The 21,348-nt window shown below is 30.5% G+C and overlaps 5 protein-coding genes across 12 annotated transcripts in view; 4 read left to right on the forward strand and 1 right to left on the reverse strand.

The window, feature by feature from the left end:
* Nucleotides 1-119: 119 nt before the first annotated feature.
* On the reverse strand, nucleotides 120-2,873 carry LOC107071595 (uncharacterized). Its single transcript, XM_015330722.2, has 2 exons — nucleotides 2,389-2,873; nucleotides 120-2,258 (listed from the first exon to the last, which is right to left on the reverse strand). Exons 1-2 carry the CDS (start codon nucleotides 2,764-2,766, stop codon nucleotides 1,866-1,868), a joined length of 771 nt encoding a protein of 256 aa, XP_015186208.1. The 5' UTR covers nucleotides 2,767-2,873; the 3' UTR covers nucleotides 120-1,865.
* A 175-nt stretch (nucleotides 2,874-3,048) lies between these two features.
* On the forward strand, nucleotides 3,049-6,280 carry LOC107071562 (carnitine O-acetyltransferase). Of its 2 annotated transcripts, none has more exons than XM_089171807.1 (13): nucleotides 3,049-3,067; nucleotides 3,417-3,491; nucleotides 3,561-3,691; nucleotides 3,756-3,891; nucleotides 3,969-4,141; nucleotides 4,212-4,365; nucleotides 4,449-4,614; nucleotides 4,757-4,944; nucleotides 5,017-5,117; nucleotides 5,189-5,314; nucleotides 5,394-5,718; nucleotides 5,792-5,929; nucleotides 5,997-6,280. In XM_089171807.1, exons 2-13 carry the CDS (start codon nucleotides 3,465-3,467, stop codon nucleotides 6,192-6,194), a joined length of 1,863 nt encoding a protein of 620 aa, XP_089027933.1. In that variant the 5' UTR covers nucleotides 3,049-3,067; nucleotides 3,417-3,464; the 3' UTR covers nucleotides 6,195-6,280. The 2 variants fall into 2 exon arrangements, with proteins under 2 accessions (XP_089027933.1, XP_015186144.2); XM_015330658.2 differs by lacking the exon at nucleotides 3,049-3,067 and adding an exon at nucleotides 3,093-3,330.
* A 138-nt stretch (nucleotides 6,281-6,418) lies between these two features.
* On the forward strand, nucleotides 6,419-8,818 carry LOC107071561 (uncharacterized). 2 transcript variants are annotated; one of them, XM_089171815.1, is made up of 4 exons: nucleotides 6,419-6,824; nucleotides 6,915-7,473; nucleotides 7,567-7,778; nucleotides 7,876-8,818. In XM_089171815.1, exons 2-4 carry the CDS (start codon nucleotides 7,329-7,331, stop codon nucleotides 8,650-8,652), a joined length of 1,134 nt encoding a protein of 377 aa, XP_089027941.1. In that variant the 5' UTR covers nucleotides 6,419-6,824; nucleotides 6,915-7,328; the 3' UTR covers nucleotides 8,653-8,818. The 2 variants fall into 2 exon arrangements, with proteins under 2 accessions (XP_089027941.1, XP_089027940.1); XM_089171814.1 differs by having other exon boundaries at nucleotides 6,915-7,778.
* A 294-nt stretch (nucleotides 8,819-9,112) lies between these two features.
* Nucleotides 9,113-12,195, forward strand: LOC107071535 (rRNA methyltransferase 3, mitochondrial). The gene is made up of 4 exons (XM_089171813.1): nucleotides 9,113-9,720; nucleotides 9,777-10,015; nucleotides 10,106-10,261; nucleotides 10,322-12,195. The coding sequence occupies exons 1-4, from the start codon at nucleotides 9,350-9,352 to the stop codon at nucleotides 10,858-10,860; spliced, it is 1,305 nt and encodes a 434-aa protein (XP_089027939.1). The 5' UTR covers nucleotides 9,113-9,349; the 3' UTR covers nucleotides 10,861-12,195.
* Nucleotides 11,805-21,348, forward strand: part of Jupiter (microtubule-associated protein Jupiter) — a 28,466-nt gene continuing 18,922 nt past the window's right edge. For 3 of the 6 annotated variants that reach the window (XM_015330648.2, XM_089171818.1, XM_015330650.2), the window contains exons 1-2: nucleotides 20,632-20,764; nucleotides 21,127-21,347. In XM_015330648.2, the coding sequence (XP_015186134.1) occupies nucleotides 21,286-21,347 (62 nt within the window). In that variant the 5' untranslated portion in view covers nucleotides 20,632-20,764; nucleotides 21,127-21,285. Of the gene's footprint in view, nucleotides 12,196-12,311; nucleotides 12,796-12,899; nucleotides 13,029-13,107; nucleotides 13,350-20,631; nucleotides 20,765-21,126; nucleotide 21,348 lie in introns of those variants that run through there. The other 3 variants (XM_089171816.1, XM_089171817.1, XM_015330649.2) reach the window with 3 other exon arrangements.

The following is a 21,348-nucleotide window of genomic DNA, read 5'->3' on the forward strand; positions in this document are numbered from 1 at the left end:
TATTCAATTATTACAATTATTTATGAATTTGTCCATTTATGTAAAAACGGTAAGTATGATCACTGCATAAATATGAAGAATGAAATGAAATAAAATGAAATGATTGGGACCATCAGTAGTTTGTTTTTTTTTTCATATTTTTTTTTTTTGTTTCGTTTAGAACATTAAATATACATTTTAATTAGTAAATTATTGATGATCTTTTATAATATATAGATTACTGTTAGAAATTACATTAATTAAATGTAGACTCTAATCGAAATTCTCTCACATGAGTTAATTGTTTAGTTTGTACCGGTTCATGATTTTGTACATACATTGAATTAACACGTTTTATCTCAAAACGTGTCACTTGTAATACATAACAACCGACAATGCCTAATTTATTTGATCTTATTTCGCATACCATTATTTGTAAAGTATCATATAAATTTGGACAAAATGTATCTTCTTATCTCGTTAGGTTTATATTTAATATAATTTATACTTTTTTTTCATTATTAATTAGTATAATATTGCATTAGAACATTTCTGATTGGATTTCTTTGACAATTTTTTTCTATCTGATAAGAAATACATAATACGCGTGCAAATTTACATAATACAGAGATCAAATATGTAAAAACGAGTATTGCTGTTAGTATAGATAAACAAGATCGTATTACACATAAATATTTACAAAACTGCATAATTTGCAGTTTTACAAAATTACAACTCATCCTTTTTTTTCTTTGTCAAGTATATTGCTATCGATACAAGTTAACTAGATTTCTCTATAGAAAATACAGAAATATAAATCCTACGTCTTGAAATATATCAAAAGCAAAATCTATTCTAATTATATCAATCATTTAAATATAGGAAATGATTACTTGAAAAAAAAAAGCAAGATATATTATTAAAAGCTAATAAAAAGTATATTTAAATGAAGCTAAAGTATAGATAATAACACATCGATATAACGTTTCTTTAACCCTTTCATTCAAACAACCACCAATATCCTTGTAAAGGACAGTAACATTAGTAGTGATTATCCTAACTGCGTATCTTGATTAACAATGGATTGTAATTCTGTAGAAATTAGTTATTGAGTATATCTGTTAATTTCATAAATGTATGTACCGTACAGTGAACTATGATCACGATTAACGTTACACACGATCATCCGTGTCAGAAAGAAAAGGTTAATAACGTCGATATTTCAATGAATACCTACTAAACGAATATTTACAAATTCCTTCATATACACAGTATAAATATATTGAGAATAAAAAACAAAAAAAAAGAATTTTGTTTATAATTCAGCCCACTATTCAAGCTTATAAGATACCTTAATTACTTCATTTATGGACAAGAAGTTGGTGTTCAATGTTTACCTAATTATATCATTTAAACGCATTTTATTCTTCGTGTACTTTTAAAATTGCACATATAAATCATGTTTCATTTTATACAATACATTTCTTCACAGCCTTCTTACGAAAGTTTAATGTGAGAGATAATTTGATACTGCACTTCTTGTACATATTCAGTTTATATCGATCAAAGTTTGTTAAGACTAAAGTCTAAAAAGATCTACACATGAAAAATAGTTCTATTTACACTATTCATGTGTTTATATATATATATATATATTCATATATACTTATCTTTCCAATCTTATTAGTATATATAAATATATGTGTATATATTTATATCTTACATTGTATATAGTGCTTGCAAAATTTTATATACATTAATAGAATGTACATAGCTACAATCAAAGACTGTTATCTATGTTATCTATGCATTGTGTTGTCCAAATGTTGCTCTGTTTTTTTTTTTTTTTATTATATATGATTTATATGTGCAACTTTCATCGATTGCTATATATCTTGTTTGTCATCTTCTTCATTAGCTGCATGATTATAATCGTTACTAACATTGCACGACGACAAATTCAAATTAGTATCATCAAATTTATTATCCGAAAAATTATCAATGATAGACTTGGAACCACAATCGCTAATTTCTAAACGTGCATCTATCGACTGACATTGAGATTGTTCGTTTTCCAAATTATTTTGAGAATCTGTATCGCAGAAAGATATGTTATCACTAGCTTTGATATTAGAAATACTGGAACATCCATCAGAAGCATTTACATTGTTAGAGTTTTCTAATTTTTTCTCTAACTCAGCCCACGGATCTTCGAATACAGACTCCATATCGATAAAATCGGATATATCTACTTGGTTATGATCATCTTTGTTCATATTCTGTAACGCAAAGTACAATGTAGGAGAATCAATTGGAAATTTGAGAAAGAAATAATCAATGATAAGAAAGAAATCTAATTATAAAAGATATTATATATATATATAATATTAACACATTAACAATACATACCTTATTATGTCTTCGATGTGCATAACCAGAATTCTTATAAACAGGAGGACTATATTTCAAATATGGGTCTGTGCACGAAAAGATGTTAGGTTTATTATTATAAGAAAACCTATTATTACCCGGATTGAAATGATTTCGACGAAACTTCGAAACGTGTTTATTATTAGTGTATTGTTTTTTTCCAATTGGCGTACTATTATTTAACGGAATAAAGCCGTTATCACTTTGATACATTTCGCCACTATTATTGAAAGAATAATAACCGCGTTTATAATCAACATTTGAACAATTAGTATTTCTCGTATCACCATAAGATTTCCACTGATGATCATTCTGTCTTCTACTACCGCCCGGCATACTTAATGGTGATTTCTTCATTGTTTTTTATTTTAATACACTACACTTTTATTAGATTAATTCAACAAGATATTTACAAGCCAAACTAACGAGTACTTCCAAACGACGCCATCTTAGCTTTTTATTCGCTAGTGACACTAAATTAAACGCCTATGAACGCAAACGTGAGATCTTACTTCTGATTGGTTGATGCATTTTACAACGAGCCAATCACAATTCGATTTCTCGACTAATCATATCTCATGCTCAAATGTTTACCTTTGTACTTTAATTAGAATAAATATTTGTAATGTCATGTTTGATATACATTTTAGGTATGCGAGTACGTATGTTTGTTTTAAGAAAAAGATAAAATTCTGTAACATTTTTAATAATTATTTCTTTTTTTTTGTTATTAAATTTCCTACACTTTTTAAAAATGTTTTCCTACAATTACTAACATTTGTTTATAGTGATTTCCCCTGAATTTTTTTTGAATGCTGTTACGTATAATACTTTATTTGTGATTATCTTTAACTTTAGACATTTAATTACTATGACAGATTATAACAATAAGAAAAAGAAATTATAATTAATTATTAACAGGTTTTTATATTTATACTTTTTTATAAATATTCAAAAAACATGATTTATTTGTATAATTTATGTTAATAATTAATCTGAAATTTTAGAATTGTTCTTGTTATATTTTTATCAAATAAAATATTATACAATCAGAAATGCAGAAGATTGTTTCTTTTTCGTTAGTAAGTATTTAATTTGATAACATTGATAGAGTTAAAAAATTATATTAATAATTTTAATTTCAATTATAGATGTACAGCAAAATTTGTAATACTATTTCCAAGATGTCTCGTGCACAAATAACAACACTAAAGTTAAATAAACAAGAACTTCCTAAACAACCAGTTCCAGATTTAAAATTAACTGCGAAAAGATATTTAAAGTATGAACGTATTAAGATATATCAAAACAATATTTACAATCTAATAATCTAATTATTATTTTAGATCTGTAGAACCATTACTGAATGAAAATGAATACTGTAATACTAAAAGAATCGTTGAGGAATTTATTTCAGAAAATGGTTGTGGTTCTTCACTACATCAAAAATTATTGAAAAGATATGATAATACTGATAATTGGGTAAGAAGTAAAGATTTGATTTTCTTCCATGTTAAAAATAATCTAATCATTTTGAAGATTCTTTTATTTATCTGCAGATGAGTGCTTGGTGGTTAAATACAGCATATTTAGGTTATCGAGCTCCTGTTATAGTTAATTCCAGTCCTGGTACCGTTGGTCCACCTTTAAAGTTTAATCGTAAAGAAGACATGTATATAACTGCTGCACATCTTATCAAAGCAGTTTGTGATTATAACGATATGGTAAAAAGGTAAGTTACATATAATAATTACTTTATAAAATTATAAAACTAATCCACAATTAAATCATTTTCCTTTAAGTGGAAAAATGAAACAAGAAATGATTCGCAATGAACCGCTGGATATGCAACAATATGGAATGATCTTAGGAACGCATCGTCGACCTGCTCCAAAGTGTGATCAACTAATACACACCGATGATGCAAAACATATTATAATAATGTGTAATAATAATGTAAGGTACATTTAATATATTTATATTTTATAGAACATTTTTCAACATATTAGCATTAGGTATTTGGTTATTTATTTTTATAGTTTTTTAAACTCGATGTTATTAAAAATTCGTGTACTTTAAATGAAAATGAAATTGGTGAAGCGATCAAAGATATTGTCAGTCGTTCCCAGACAAAAGGGAAACCTGTAGGAATTTTAACAGGAAATGATAGGGATACGTGGGCAGAAAATCACTGTTTACTTAAGGGTATTTACGTTCTTTTCATTTATTATGATTTCATATTTGTTTTTCAAATATATTTATGAATATCTGATGACATCAATTTATTTTTAATCCTTATTTAAGTACAACTTTTGAGTTATCCATTAAAACATCTTATCATTTTTAGAAAAGGGACATAATGAAAAAATAATCAAGGAAATTGAACAATCAATGTTCATATTATGTCTGGATAAAGAAATACCTAAAGAATCTTATCAAGACAAAAATAATGCTTCTGTTAGAGCTTTACAATCCTTAACTGGTTCTAATAGCGATTTAAATGCAGGGAATAGATGGCACGATAAAACTGTACAGGTAATGTTAAACATTTACAAACAATTATACTTGTTTTTGATCAAACTAATTAGCCACAATTATTTTCTACAGTTTATAATTTCTCCCGATGGTTTCATTGGATTAGAATATGAACATAGTCCATGCGAAGGTGTTCCTGTTGCTGTATTACATGACCATATTATCAAATATATGTAAATATAATACAATGAATATTACAGTAACGTAAAAACAAATTTATAGATATTTATTATCTTGTTATTAGCACATCCAAATTAAATGATGCAAGATGTAACCGCGTCAACACATACCCAAGAGCAGAATGTTTAAAATTTGAAACTAATGACGAAATAGATTGTGCTATTAAAAATGCTGCTTGTGTTGTAGATAAGTATGTGTGTCACAATTTTTATATATGAAACTATATAATTTTAATTAAATAACATATTTTTAAATATTATTATTTACAGTTTATCTAAAGATATTGACATGGAGTGTTTTACATTTAACGAATTTGGGAAAAATGAGATTAAAAAATGTAAATTAAGTCCAGACAGTTTCATACAAATTGCAATGCAAGTTACTTATTATAAACTTCACAATAAACCACCGGCTCATTATGAAAGTGCTGGATTAAGAAGATTTCAAAATGCAAGAACGGAATGTATCAGATCAACGAGTACTGAATCTGTTTCATTTGCAAAAGCTTTTAATGATAATAAATGTAGGGATGAAAAGCAATTGAAAGAAATGATGCTTAAAGCTGTAGATGCGCATAAGAAATTAGTATCCGAGGTTATTATAAACATTGCATAGTAGTTGTATGAAATGAAAGGTTTATAAATGCTAAATCTGTTTTTCTTTTTAGGCTACATTAGGACAAGGAGTAGATAGACATTTGTATGGTTTAAAAATGATAGCTCTTACCGAATCATTGCAACTTCCAGAATTGTATAAAGATGTTGCATATACCAGAAGCACATATTTTAATTTAACATCAAGTCAAGTAAGAAATAAACATAATTATTTAACTTGTTCTATATTTTGATATTGAAATATTGTCTCATTAACAGGTACCTTACAAATCATCATCATTTATGTGTTATGGCCCAGTCGTACCGGATGGTTATGGTTGTTGTTATAATCCTAGATCGGATGATATTCTCTTTGCGTGTTCTTCTTTTAATTCTTGTAAAGAAACGAATACAAAAGAATTTGCTGAAACTTTAAGACAAGCTTTATGCAGAATGAGAAATTTATCTCTTGTTTGATCAATCATATTTGTATATTATATATCGTTGTAACAATTTATATTAAAACAATAAAATTATCTATTTCATTATAACACGAACAAAAATATGATATCTATTTAATTTTACAATTAATCAAATTACACATTCAAACACATTCGATTCGATATTTATCGAGTATCAACAAATCGATGTTTCCAATTGATTGTCTATTTTTCACTTTAATCGATTAGCTTTCACTATTTCGATTGACAAAACTAATCGAAAATCGATAATTTAAGATAAATAAATAAATAGTTATTTTGTATATGAATTAATTATTATAAATTTTTAATTAAAAAAAAAAAAAAGAAAAAATGACCAAATATTTTTTCACTTATTAACAAGGAATACAATTTCCAATTTTAAAGCATTTATTTACTTCTGCATTTATATCCTGTAAAATGAATCGCTGTGTCAGCATTTTGTATCCATTTTTTTTATACATAAGTGATAGGAGATTAAGAAACGGAAATAATGTAGTTTGAAGCTACAATAATCATCAGTTGGTAATTACCAAAAGTTATCGTTTAGAATGATAGATAGAAAGTCGAGACAAAAGATTTTATAAATTTGTTCAATCACATAACCATTCAACGTTTCGTTCACGAGGTATTTATATTTTTTTTTTCTTGATATTATTATATATTTAAATATATAACGTAAATAAAAAATATTAATATTATATTTTTGTGTGTGTAGGTTTATGGAAATATTATTTAAAAGATGGATTTAGTTAATATGTCCAATTGTTATATTCATGTTGAATAATATAATTTTCCTATGAGGAATAACCGATTTGTGAAGTTTGATAAATATTTAATGACAAGTGTTAAAGTTGTTTATTACAACATTGTATCTTGTTGAGTTTGAAAAGAAAAGAAAAGAAAAGAAAAAAAAGTATCAAGAAATTTTAAATAATATTATATATAATTATGCAAGAAGCATAGTATTTTTTTATGAATAGTTAATATTTATTATTATTATTAATATTTTTCAAATAGTTCTCCAACAAGAGAAACATATTTTTATATATATATATATTTTATTTTAAATAGTTAATTAATCGTTATAGTAATATTTTAAAGGTTGTTATTTTTTCTTCCATTATAAATCATGGCTAAAACACCTATAAGTATTTTACAAGAATTTGGAATGAAACAAGGTTATTTACCTGAATATACATTACTTTCTGAACGAATTGTTAATCATTTAAGTGTATTTAATTATCAAGTGAAATACAAAGATTTATTAGCTTTAGGTAAAGCATATAATAAAAAACAAGCTAGACATAATGCTGCTGAAAATATGTTAGCATTGATCAAAGATTTAACAATTAATGATGTTCCTAAAGATATAGTGTCAATGGAAGAAAATATTTGTCAAACAAAACAGATAATACCATTGAAAGAAAATCTTCCTCAGACAAAACAGATAATACCATTGGAAGAAAATATTTCCAAGACTAAACAGATATTGCAATATGAAGAAATTTCTTCTAAATTAGATTCGTGGAAAGTTAATTCAAAACCTGAAGATACTACAAATTACATTGGCAAATTACAAGTATTATTTATTTCAATTATTATTATTTAATTTTGCAAATTTTAATTACTAATATACAACTTTAATATACAACATATTTTCTTGACTTTCTTTTCAGGAATACTGCTTGATAAATAATTTAATACATCCAGAATACGTGGTTAATGATGTAAGTGGAAAGCCACATTTACAAAAGTTTACAATGGCCTGTAAATTGGGAGCAATAGTTGAAGAAGCGACATCGACTACAAAAAAACAAGCGAAACAATTAGCAGCTAAACAATTATTAAATCGACTTGGAAATTCAAATGCATTGATTTTAGTTGATAGATGTGATAAAAAGGCTAAAGACAAATCTGTTAACGAAAATAATGATGATAATGATGATGATGATATTCTAACTAAATCTGGCATAAGATTACTTAAACTTAATTCTTACGTTCCTGATAATGACATTAAAGAAAAATATAGAGAATTGACTAATAAAAATTGTATTAACGATAAAAATGTGGACAAAACGCAAGCTATTAAAAATTATCATTATTACATTAAAGAAATTATCCGCAGCAATATTAGTGGCGATAATAAGGACGAACAAATAGACAAAGTATATCATAATATAAAAAGATTTAAAGAAAGTTTATCAAATGTAATAAATGATAATAATATAGAACAATTACCATTTGATAATATTTTAAAATATATCAAAGAAGTATTGAAATTAAATATAGAAAAAAAGACTATGACTTGTAAAGATCCATTGCTAAAAGCAATTGCTTATAAAATTACTGCACCTATACCTGTTATACAATTTGGTATTAATAAGAATTTGGAAGTCGCAGAAGCTCATGCTTTACATAATATTCTTGACACAATAATGATTTATTTACGCTAAAATTAAATTACATTAAGAAAATACTGACGAAAAAGTGCCTATCTTTTAGTTAAATATTCCAAATAATTCCAAATGTAAATATATATATTTTTTTTAATATAATGTGATTATATGTTTATATATATTTTATATTGAATATTGAATAAAAAAATCAAATGTTGAGAAATTTATAAATTATTATTTTTAAACTGTTATCTATATACATGTATAAATATATATAAGCAAAAGAGAGTTGAATGTTCGATAAGGTTATGAAAGGTTATGAATTTATATTGTGGTTAGGTTTACACGTGTTTTAGTAACTGTTCTCTAACTTTAATTTAAAATATTACGTTAATGTAAATATTTTTGTTTTTCAACAAGAATAAATAGTTAATGAATAATAATTAGTAATATACAGATATAGCTAAATATATCAATAATATATATATATATATATGCTAGTATATATAGATATATAAATATACATGTATGATTTTTGGTGCAAGTTACAGTGTGCATAATGTGTCTTATATTATCTACATCTTTATTAATTATTTGAAGAGTGAATCTTAAAAATAAACTAATTAAAGGATTTTATGATCTTATCATTGTTTTGATATCATAAGAAAAAATATTCAGTGTTTTATAAAATTTCTGAAAACAAGATAAACTATAATTCTAACCTATAAATAAGTATTAAAATAATAGTGAAATAATGCAATTTAGTGTGAAACAATTATGTGTGAGATTAATGTCTCATACAAAAGTCTTAGAACCATTTACTACTAATTTAACAATGAAATGTAATTATGGTAGATGGGCGCATCGTAAACCAATAGCTATAGTTAATGAAAGTGAATTGTACAACGACGTTGATGAAAATAATGTAGATAAATTAAAAGTCGAAAAAGAGAAGAACAATGAAAGGACTAGAAACATAAAATTACAAAATACATTTTCTCAAAATAAAAACAATTTGTCAAATGCTATAATTAATAAGACAATAAAATCAAATGACAATAAAACAAACGTCAACGAATTGAGTAAACGTGTTACAAGTTTAAAAGAAAATGATCATATTATTATGTAAGTATATAATATTTTATTAATTAGAAATAATATTAATCAAATGTATTATTTAGATCTTTAATGATGAGTGTAAAGTCACGTAAGATGCGAGAAAGGAGCAATCTGATGTGTATGGAAGGCAACAGATTAATCAAAGATGCAATTGAAGCTGGACACAAACCAGAAACTATTATTTTTTCAAGATTATCTGATATCGAAGATTTGCCTTTGCATAATGAAGTCAAATTATACAAGATTCCATACAAGGCGATACAATTATGGAGTAATTTAACTACTTCACCAGGAATTTTGGGTAAGAGTATAAAATTGTTTAATACAACATTGTATATATATAATATTATTTGTTAAGAAATTTCATTGTGTTTTATTTTTCATTGTTAAGGTATCTTTCCAATTCCCAAAGTAGAAAATACAGAACCCTCACCTAATGCTTTACCTCTCACAATCATCTGCGACAATATTAGGGATCCAGGAAATTTAGGTTCTGTAGTTCGTGTAGCTGCTGGAGTTGGATGCGAGAAAATGATTTTATTAAAAGGTATCTTTTGATATTACACTTAAAGAGAAAAGGAATACAATTTCAAGTATATTTTTTCAGGATGTGCGGATTTATGGGATACCAAAGTATTGCGAAGTGCAGCAGGTGCACATTTTCGAGTACCAATATACACTTCTGTTACCGACGACCTCTCATCGTTCATATGCGATGGAATGAATGTTTTTGTCACGGATAACAATTCAATTAATAATGAATTACTTTTCGATGACTTCAATTCACAAACTAAATATTCCGTTTCTAAAATTTATGAAAGTTCAAATTTTAAGAATATAGACTTTCCAGAATCCATTGAAAATCTGGAATACTCAAAATTGAAGAAACTTATAAGGAACTCGCAATCTCGATTACCAATTATTCCATATTATGCCGTTGATTATTGCACAAATGAAATTGTAATAGTAGTGAGTGGCGAGACGGAAGGATTAAGTCTGGAAACGGTTAAACTTTTGTGGGAAAAACGTGCTGTACGTTTAAATGTACCTTTATTAAATAATGTAGAAAGTTTAAATATTAGTACGGCACTTGGAATAATAGCGTTTGAAATTCAACGACAGATTGTATTTAAACAAAAAGAATAAAATAATTGATATTAAAATCAGTACGTATAATAATTGTATGGCTAAAAAGAAAACATAATAGGATAAAATGTATTTTATTTTACTCAAGTTGTGTTATATATATATACTAGCTACGCGTTTGCTGTAGCCCAGTCTGATTAAATAGGAAAGAAAAAAAGAGAAAGTTTCTAAAATGTTACACCTTCCTTGTCCCAGACGAACTCGATTTCTGTCCTCCTGGCCCTGCATGGGAACCTCAATCTTTCCCTAGATGAAAGATGTTAAATATTAAAAATATTTCATTAAATGGAAATGAACATAAATATTGATAAATCAGACTGAGCCAAATTATGACGTTGTATAGATGAAGATTAGTATTTAGAATATTAGAACATATTACTTATATTCAAATATCCCGCGAAAATATATTTGCATATGTTTAAATGTGCCGCGCATTCACCAAATCTATAGTCAACAGATGACGCTGGACTTACCTGTATCACAATTATTTTTAAAAAATTAATTAATTATTTTATAAATAAATTAATGTAATAAAAACATATCTGTATGCGAATACAAGGTTATGTCAAAATTTCAAAACAATCGATAAAGTACTTTTAAAGATTTTCTTAAAACATTGAAATACCTTATAAGTTTCTTTCAATTTACGCGGCAAATTGATATTTCCCTATAAACATGCGCAAAACCCCAAACGCGGTATCCTAGCATATTCTAGTAATGTTTCTAGATCTAGGAAAAAGTTATGTTGACATTTTTATGGGGAGTTTTTAACCCTTTCTCTTCGGCCATCAATATGCATATGATATCGTTAGTTGAGTTGAGTCATACGACAGGCTGCGGTGCGGTGTTAGGGGGGTAGAGGTAGGATTTTTTTTTGGTGAGAAGGACAAGCCGAGAGCCATTCCTTCTTTCCGTCCTTTGTGCATTCATCCTATCGCGAAAACGTGGGGTGCGCGCGCATATTCCGTGTGCATCGCGTGCTGCGTGCAGATCGTGTGGTATGAAAGAGCTAACAACCTTTAGGATAGAAGGAGATAGGGAAAAGGAAAGAACTAAATTGTGAAAAAAAGATAGAAAGAAACGAAAGAAGAACGCGGGGTGGTGTACGTGTGATCCAACTCGTTGCATATCCGTCGTCGATCGTTCTTTAACGAGTCAATCGCTTAGAAATATTATCTGAATTGCCAACTGTATTCGATTACGATAATATCATCAGCTACGATATCTTGTCAAGGAAAGGGACTCAAATTTAACAAAGGTACAAGGAAATTTCTCATTGGAAAACGAAAGAAAAATGTGGGCCGGCGAAGATCAAACGCAACGTTATAAAACCAGGTTAGTCATTTTAACCTTATTATTATTATTATTATTCATTTGACGTTGCATTTCATTGCATTTATTATCTCCCAATTGATCATTGTGCGTTTATTTCTTTTTTATTTACCAAGGTTACCGCACGTTTTTATCTCTTATCACATTTCTAACCTTACTTTTATTTCTTTTTTTTTTCTTCCTGTCTACCCTCCCCTTTCCATAATGGCCGCACTTTGTCGCGAGTGAAACGAATTTTTCTCGCAATTTGTGACACATTTTGTTCCCTCCCCTGCATTTATTATTTATCGTTTTCGTTTGCGTGTTGAAGAAAACACCGGCGATATGTTTCCCCTCTTTTATGTGCATAAAATGCACTTTCCATTCGCGCACGTTATTTTTACCGGCGTTTTGAACCAAAGGACAACGAGAAAGAATCCGTGGAAGGGATTTATATATATATATGTTTTTAGTCATCAAAGTGAATCTGTGTATTTTGGTGTAGAATAACATTATGAATGTTTCCATTTTTTACATCGACAAGTGTCATCGGTAATTAAAGTGATGCATCATGACAAACTGTTGCATAATGAGTACATTAAAGGAACAGTTTTTGTTTTATGAGTAAGTTATGTTTTGTATGATAATTCCATTTTCTTTTCCACCTTTGCATTATTATTTCTGCAATCAGATTAATACAGTAAGTTGCAATTTTCTTATTTTGTTAGGTTGAAGAAGAAATCATCAACTTAAAATCAAGTGGCATCAAAAGTTGTTGATACAACTATACAACGTATCCAATTTTTGCATAACAATTCTACTCTTCTACAAATGAAAAGAGTATGAAGATCTCTATGGTAGTAATAATTATAGAATTTATTTTTTTGTTAATCTAATATAGAACGACATATTGATTTATATTTCATTTGATTATAGTTTTCATCTAACCGATGTGAATCTGCTGAATCTTGTCATCCTCTTGTAAGAAGGCTGTAATAACGAAGATATATATATATATATGTTTCTTATTTTCATAATAACATTATCTTATTGCGTAAAGAGACATCGGAATAAAAAGAAGATTGTAAGGATGACACAAGAAAGAAAATATCTGAAAAGGAAAAGAATAAAATTGGAAAATGGTTAAACCGATGGAGCATTGTTTGTCTGATGAACAGGTAATAGAATTCCAAAGCAGTACAATAAATAAACACAAGAGCACATTTAACATTGTACATATTTACATTTTACATCTTGCTCTTTGTTGCACTTCATTTGGTGTTCTATGCAATGCAAGAGATCAATCCTAATAAGATTTGATTTCATTCATCATCAAACATCATCGTGTTAACATAATAACATTGTAATTTGAATGAAGCTCGTTTGTTGTATATTTTCAAATAATATTATGCGTCTAATTTTGTTAAATATTTGATTTATCGCATTTCTTTTCTTTATATTTGAAAATGAATGAGATAAAAAGAAAATACTTGTTGGAGTATTATCATAAAACGGAATCGCATTATCAATGTCGGGAGATAAGAGATACGTGTGATTCATACTTGGCAAATAAAAAATATTTCGTCAGAATGGTTGTGCGAGCTTAGGTTCGCTCATTCGAGGGATACTATGAATGTATTGGGACGTAGAGACGAGATAGCAAGTAAGCAAGCAAGCAAGCAAGCAAACGTGAATCATACAAACACACTGTTCGTTGCGGAGCAGAACGGTGAACGTACTATGATGTTCAAAGTCAGACTGTGTGCTACTTAGAGATAGTGTCGAGTGATTGCGGTTACAGCACAACCTATCTCATAGCAGGTTGCTACACACAACATCTCTTCATTTCACGCTCCTTCCTGTTCCGCAATTCATCTAACGAGCGCCATGTGGCTACACATACCTCATGATTTTCCTCTTTCCTCTCTACCTACAGAATCTAAAGTTTCTTTTCTACATTTATGACCAAAATTATGCGAACATCATTCTCGTGATCATAAGTTAGATTGTCTTTTCAAATAACACGGTCATTATAATACACAATTGTCAAAGTTCTTTTCATAAGAATATCTATGTAAATTATTTTTCATATTTTTTTCTTTTTTTTTTCTTTTTTTTTACACCATCCATGTAATCCGCTCGTGTATACTTTCTTTTATTCGTGTTCGATTATTCGTACAAGTCAAAGGAAAAGTTTTCATAGGAATAGATTTCACCGTTGACGATGGTATGGAAAGAAAATAAAAAGAAAAATCAGAGGAGGAGCGAAAGTAAATACGACATCCTCGAGGATTTCGTGACACTCCTCCTACTGACTTTCTTTGCATGTGCATCGACACGCTCGATAGGTTCCTTTCTTCTGTACTTTATTCCGTTTATAAATACTGTAACTTCTTAATGAAACGTTTCCGGAACGTGTATTATTATACTCCCTTATCGAACTTTCCAAATGAGATTTCAATATTGTGTTATGCGAATAAATCAAAATAAAGGTAGATTTAGGGTAGTAATAAAATATCAATTATGTTATCACTTTCTCTTGAAAGGATAATTATTTCACTTTGTTTGAGAATAGAGGTGATTCAAAAGCTTTTGTGTGGGTAGACCTTTAAATTTCGAATGAACTTTGAAACAAAGGAATATCTTAAAGAAAGAAGGACAAGTAACTTGTTGAAAATGTTTTAAATGAATTCCACAAGTGTGTTCTAGAAAAGAGAAGCACCGAGTCAAATAGAAATTTAGTGTAGTTTTGTTTGAAAATCTTCTTTGATAATTTGTGCATTAACCATGACCACCACTCGTTCGACATTGCTGCATGCAAGTGGCACAAACCAACTTAAGTTCATTGTCCTTTTATACCTGTAATTAAACATTTTTTTTTCTTTCTATTATTTCGATGATTATTATTTGAACTTTGAGAATCATCAACCGACTAATCGAATTCCCGTTTAACCATAATAAAATATATATGGTATGTAATTAGTTTGATTTCCTTGATTTGTGATCAAAGTTAAACGTTTGATATATCGAGAATATTATCTCTGATCGAATGTCGAGCGTCCGTTAATGTCAATCATGCCTCGATTGACATTGACAGACCAACCATTCTTTATTGTAACGCAGTTTAACGATTCGCTCTATTGAAGCATAACGAAGGCTATCTTTGATCGGTTCTTCCTGGTGGTCTTACGAGAAATATTTACCAACTATCATCATCATCATCATCATCATCATCGTCATCATCATCATTGATCTTTTGCGTCTTTATTTTGTATTTTTTGATAATCATCAACCAATTTTTGGTTTATATACCTAAACTCATAGATAATCAAATATTCAACTTACTGTAAATTACATTTATAATAAATGTACACATTAATTAGGTGTAAAACATTATAATAACCATCGTAAAAATAGAAAAATAAAAAATTAGGGTCTCTTTTTCTCGTGTTCTATTACGAGCTTGACTCTAATGTTAGCTCATGGTATTTTAGTTTTGTGGTTACTTTGGTGTTCTTCTTCCTTTTACCTCGGTTATGTGTTGCTACGAACGTTTGCTGTTGCTGCTGCTGCTGCTGCTCACTCTGTGTGTAAACCGCTGCACGTCCGTTCGAAACGGAAATCATGTGTAGAACCGCATTTCGGTACCGTTCTTCGCGAACAAGAACAACTTTAATGCTCATTACGAATGTGATCCTTGTGGTTTTTTCTATTTTTTCGAATAACATAAGTTTAACGAACGTATCTATCCATCATATTTCACGATACAAATTTCGTAGAATCTAACAAGCATTGCAAATGAAATCAAACGCACGGTTATATCAAATTTTGTATCGTTGAGAAAAATGGCGGAAAAGAAAAGAGAAGAAAATTGTGAAGCTTTTTTTTCTTTTTATTTGCTAACTAGGATTCAATATAAATCTAAAATTATAATAACACACAAAAGTAATACAACAAATTAGAATGGAATATATAAAATAATAATACATGAAAAAATATAAAAAGCAAGGGATTAGTTGTGTGTTATATAAAAACCTGAAAAAAAACGTGAAATGATTGAGATTGTAATACAGTGCCATCTATCGAAAAATTACAATACTACTTAAAGACTTACATAACTTCAAAATAATAAATTAGCAATAAAAAATTGGTTCAAGTAGTTTCGAAGTTAATTGGAAACTAACAATGTGTGACACTAAATTTTGATTAGATACTTTAAACATTGTAAATACAATGTTAGTCAAGTTAATGTTTTGAATGTACGATTAACAAAATGGTAAGAACGTAAGATCTCCATTAAGTGTCCCATTGGTTAGTGCCCCAACGACACTAAAAACAACTTGCACACTAAGCAAATCGTTCGAGCTTGAATCCTTGCTTGAGAGAGAAAGAGAAAAAGATATCCGTGGGACTTTGAAGTCGTAGTCAAGGATAAGAAGGTATACATTCTCTTTTTGTTCAAAGAAACTATCCGTAGATAATAAAACATTTAAATAATTTATAGTTTGACCTTCCGGTTGAAAATCATTTTTTTTTTTAAACACGTTAAACATTCTAGTCTATCATTGAATAATAAAAAAAAATGAGAAGCAACCGGTATGTCCTTATTTTCTTAAATTAACGTGGTCAGAAGAGGATGAGACAAACACACACACACACACACACACACACACACACACACACACACATACATTTATACACAGTTGGAGGCTGTGAAAATGAATTGGGAAAGGAGTTGGGAAAAAGAAAATGAAGAGAGAAATCCTTTTGTGGAACGTGAGAGCAAAGTTATTTCATGGCGCCAAGGGAAGACAACGGAAGTAAGTGGCCGTCATACGAGAAGGAACGAACGAACACACAGGTTCTTCCCCTCTTACCTCGAGAAAAGGTGTTGCCGAGGATTATCAAAGTGGTGGTAGTAACGGAAGGTTGGCCTTCGTTGAGCCCATCACCATACACACTGTCTGTATACACACTGTAGCTGGGTTGCACTCTACCGAAACCAACAAACCAGACTTACTGCTTCGTGCATTCATTTTCTGGACGTAGGATTTGCTACACACATATATATATATATATATATATAAAGTTGGCTTTTACTTTTAGCCTGAATAGTTTTCTTATCAAATATGCCACGCAATTTTTAATATTTAACAAAACTAGTCTACTAGTAGATGTTTAAAATTGTTATTGAATGATCTACATTTGTGGTCATAATTATGAAAACTAGTCTTAAAAGTTAGATCAGGTCTACCGGAAAGTTCTGACAAACATTGGTGTTGAATTTTTCGTCATAATCATTTTCATAATTATGAGAACACATTATAAAATCTTTCATTCACTCAGACGAATTAATTTGGTGATATTAACTTACGGAAATTCGAGAAGTACTATACTCTTGTCACGCGTTAGCTACACCCAAATAGATAGCTATTTAATTAGTTGATTACTCAAAGGGAGTTTAGAAAAAAAAAAAAAGAAAAACAAGCAGAAGAAGGGTCTTTCAACCCTTCATCCCACATGTCCTGTGGGGCGTTGACAGAGGTACCTAACAACTAACCCTTCATTTTGTCCCTCTCCTTGTTTTACTCCTCCCCTTCCATCCCCTTTTCCCTTTCCTCTTCCTCTTGTCGAATAAACCACTGAAACCTTGAAAAATTTCGCATCGAGTTTCGTTGTCTGAATAATGGTGGAAGCCCCCAGTAATCCCGCGTGTATCCACCGATGTGCACCTGAGGGTAACGAGGGAATACCTTCGTCTAAGATGGTAGAAACTCACGCATGCACGCACGCACGCACGTACACACACACGACCTTTACTTTATATTTCAATATCAATTTTACATTACCGTTCGACTTGCTGTTAGAATTCCAGACTAAATTGTTTATTGATTTTGTCTCGATTCAATTGAAAGCTTTTTTTATTATGTATTAGGTTATTAATTATTCGTTTTGCTAGAACGAGATATCTCGTCTTTCTACGCAGTGTGTTTAGTGCCATGTGTATCACCAGGCAGGGGTAGACGTTGAACTTGATCTTCAAGCCACGTGTACCACTGATGGGTATACTTAGACATATTTATTTTAAAGTGCTGAAAATCAAATGGCCTGAAGGGCAAGTCAGTGAAAAAAGGGGTGGCAAGGAAAGTGTGTTAAATGACCTAATTCATTACATTTGTATATTCATCTTTGTTTTGTCTTTTGATAGCACAAATAACTTGCCCTTTTTTTTGCTAAATTTTATAAATAAAAATCTAGTAAACTCTGACAAAAAATGGAATGTGATAGGCAAGGGTTATTAGAAATGTATTTGGGTATTTGTTTGATGGGTTGTTGTTACCTTGGAATCCATGAATCCCGATCATTATCGTTTTAATGTTAGCTCATTACATCGTAGCATCCTATATGCGTGATATCAGGCGTGGCGACGATAGGTGCGTTGCGTATGCACTTAACTAGGTGTAATGAAAAATATCCTAGGTAATGGCATCCGGTGTTGTTGTTGGGAGACGTAAAATATGTAATACCCTCTTCTTCTTCTTCTTCTTCTTCTTCTTCTTAAGACTAAGGGAACTAAATAATTCACCTGGTTGCCTTGGTAACACAGGATTTTTATTTTTTTATCATAGTTCGTGGTATGTGTTTATCCGTATGCTGTATAACGAGTCGAATAAGAGCAAAAATAATCGTCAAAATGGATGATCATGTGTGTGTATGTGTGTGTATACAGGGTTATTCACCAGCTCTTGCCACGTAAATAGCACCGAAAGGTTTGCATGAAAAATTAAGGACTACAATATGACAGTGTTTTTTTTTTTTTTTTTTTTTTTGCTAGGTTGAATCATTTTTCAGATTCTTTGGTCAACTTTGTTTTTTTAAATACAATGTTATATTTGAATACTTATTTTGGTGGCAAGAGCTGGTGAATCACCCTGTATATACAATAAAAGGGAGGGAAAAGCAGTTAAATAAATAACCAAGACGTCTGTTAAAGATCGAAGAGAAGGATTGGGAAAGGGAGAAACCAAAAAAGAAAATAAAAACAATTTAACCAGTAAAATGCCTTGGGTCGATCGACGAATATCATCGAGGAATATAACGAAACGTAAATATACGAATATGTTAGTATGTATTTTTTTTTTTTTTTTTTTTTGCATGATAAATCGTACCTTACAAATCAAAATTCCCTATTTATAACGAAGAATGTTTGATCGATGTTTTAACACAAATATAAGAAGAAAAAAATCAATCGTGAAAACGTCGAATAATTCTACGAGTTTAATTTGAACAGCCCAAAGATCGGATGAAGATGATTTCTTTAAACTTTTAAGTGGTCCCATCTTTTTGATAAACAAAATGTGCATGGTGGGATTATTTGAGTCCCAGAAAAAAAAACATTTAAAATTAAAATTTTATCTGTAATATATAAAGTCAGCTATTTATCTGGAAATAGATAAAAAAAAAACTAAAGTGTTAAAGGAAGTAGTAACAATCTCTGCCGAGAAAATGATTATTCGCCGCAGGACGTGTTTCTCGTTAGCAAAAGGATCTTTTCCTCTAACAGAACACGTACAGACAACACAAACAAACAGCAATCAGACGCACAGACAAGCAGACAGACAGATAGACGGACCGACCGACCGACAAACGGACGGACGGACAATTTCTCGAGCATTTCTTATTTCCTAACCGTTGCACACACTTCTCGTTATTTTCGAACATGGCACGTGCGTGAACGTGCGCTGGTGGTACCTCACGCGTGCGCGCGCACGCGTGCATCGGGGACTCAACGCATTTGCTGCTGCTGCTGCTGCTGCAGGATGCATTCCCCCCACTACATTAGGGCAAAACTCTTCTTCTTCTTCCCCCCACCAGTCATTCTCTCCTGCAGAAATCCCCTCCCCTCTCCTCACTGTTTCTCTCTACGGTCTGGTTCGTCGGGCGTATTGATTGAGGTGAATGCACGACGACGTCGGCGTCGGCGTCGGCGTCGGCGTCAACCATGACATCCCCCTTTTTCCTGAAGTCAGTAGTGGTGGTAGTGGTGGGGAAGGTGGGGAAGAAGGGCTGAAAATGCATACGTCGACGACGCTCCAGGGGGGGGTGTTCTACTCTTGGCAGAGAGATGGCCAAACAATTTCCTCTTCTTGGGTCCCCCCCCCCAACTGACTTTGACCAAACTATCTAAGAAACGTCATGAGATTACTGAAAATGATACATGGAAACTACTTGGCTTGTTCTACTTTCCAAGTTTCTAAACAATCTTTACACTAAAAATAATATTATTTATTTAAATATAAACAAATTATGTGTATTATATAAATTCGCGTTAATTATTATTCGTATGGAAAATGGTGGAAATTAAAGGGTTGCGCGAGTAGTTAGATAAAAAAAGAGAGAGAGAGAGAGAAAGATAGGTAGAGTAGTGGTGGGAGAAAGAGGACCTACGGGCGAAACCCGGGGTGGTGGGGGTAACACCGCTGCCGGTAGTATATACATGGGAGATCCTTGCGCGACTGTCAGTCTCCCGTTGGTATCGGTTGCGGTATATTAACTGTGTTTACACTCAGTTTTTTTTTTATTTCCAAATTTGGTGATTTTTCAATTTTATTCTTTATTATTTATTTCTTTTTTTCGCGTACTTTATATATAATATATTTATATATGAAACACGCGAGATTTTTATTTATTTTTTTGTTCTCTCAAAGTGAGAGAGTTAAAGAGAGATAGAAAGAGAGAGAGAGAGGAGAGAGAGTAAGAGAGATAAAACTGAAGGACTGTCTGACTATTTGGTGATTTAACGAAATATTGGGTTGTTCGCTGGCTGGGTTGGTTGGTGGTTGGTTGGTTGGGCGAACCCTCCCTTCTCTCTCTCTTTCTCTGTCTCTCTCTTTCTCTCTCTCTCTCTCTCTCTCTCTCTCTAATTCTCCTCTCCTCATCGGCATCGTTGTTAAGGGAGCGGCTACTCGTCGTCGTCGTTGTCGTCGTCGTCATCGTCGTCATCCTCTGCTAGGAAGTGGTGGGCGTCTACTTCTTCTTCGTCTTCTTCTTCTTCCTCTTGTTCTTCTTCTGCATCATCTTCATCATCTTCATCTTCTTCAAGGATTATACGTTATGGCAACTTACGCCGCTTACAGACACGTCGAGCTCGACAACGTCGGTTACGGGAAGAAGAGG

Source organism: Polistes dominula, unplaced genomic scaffold, assembly GCF_049000335.1.
Source record: "Polistes dominula isolate Pdom_NZ unplaced genomic scaffold, Pdom_raw_medaka contig_84, whole genome shotgun sequence".
Taxonomy (NCBI): Eukaryota; Metazoa; Arthropoda; class Insecta; order Hymenoptera; family Vespidae; genus Polistes; species Polistes dominula.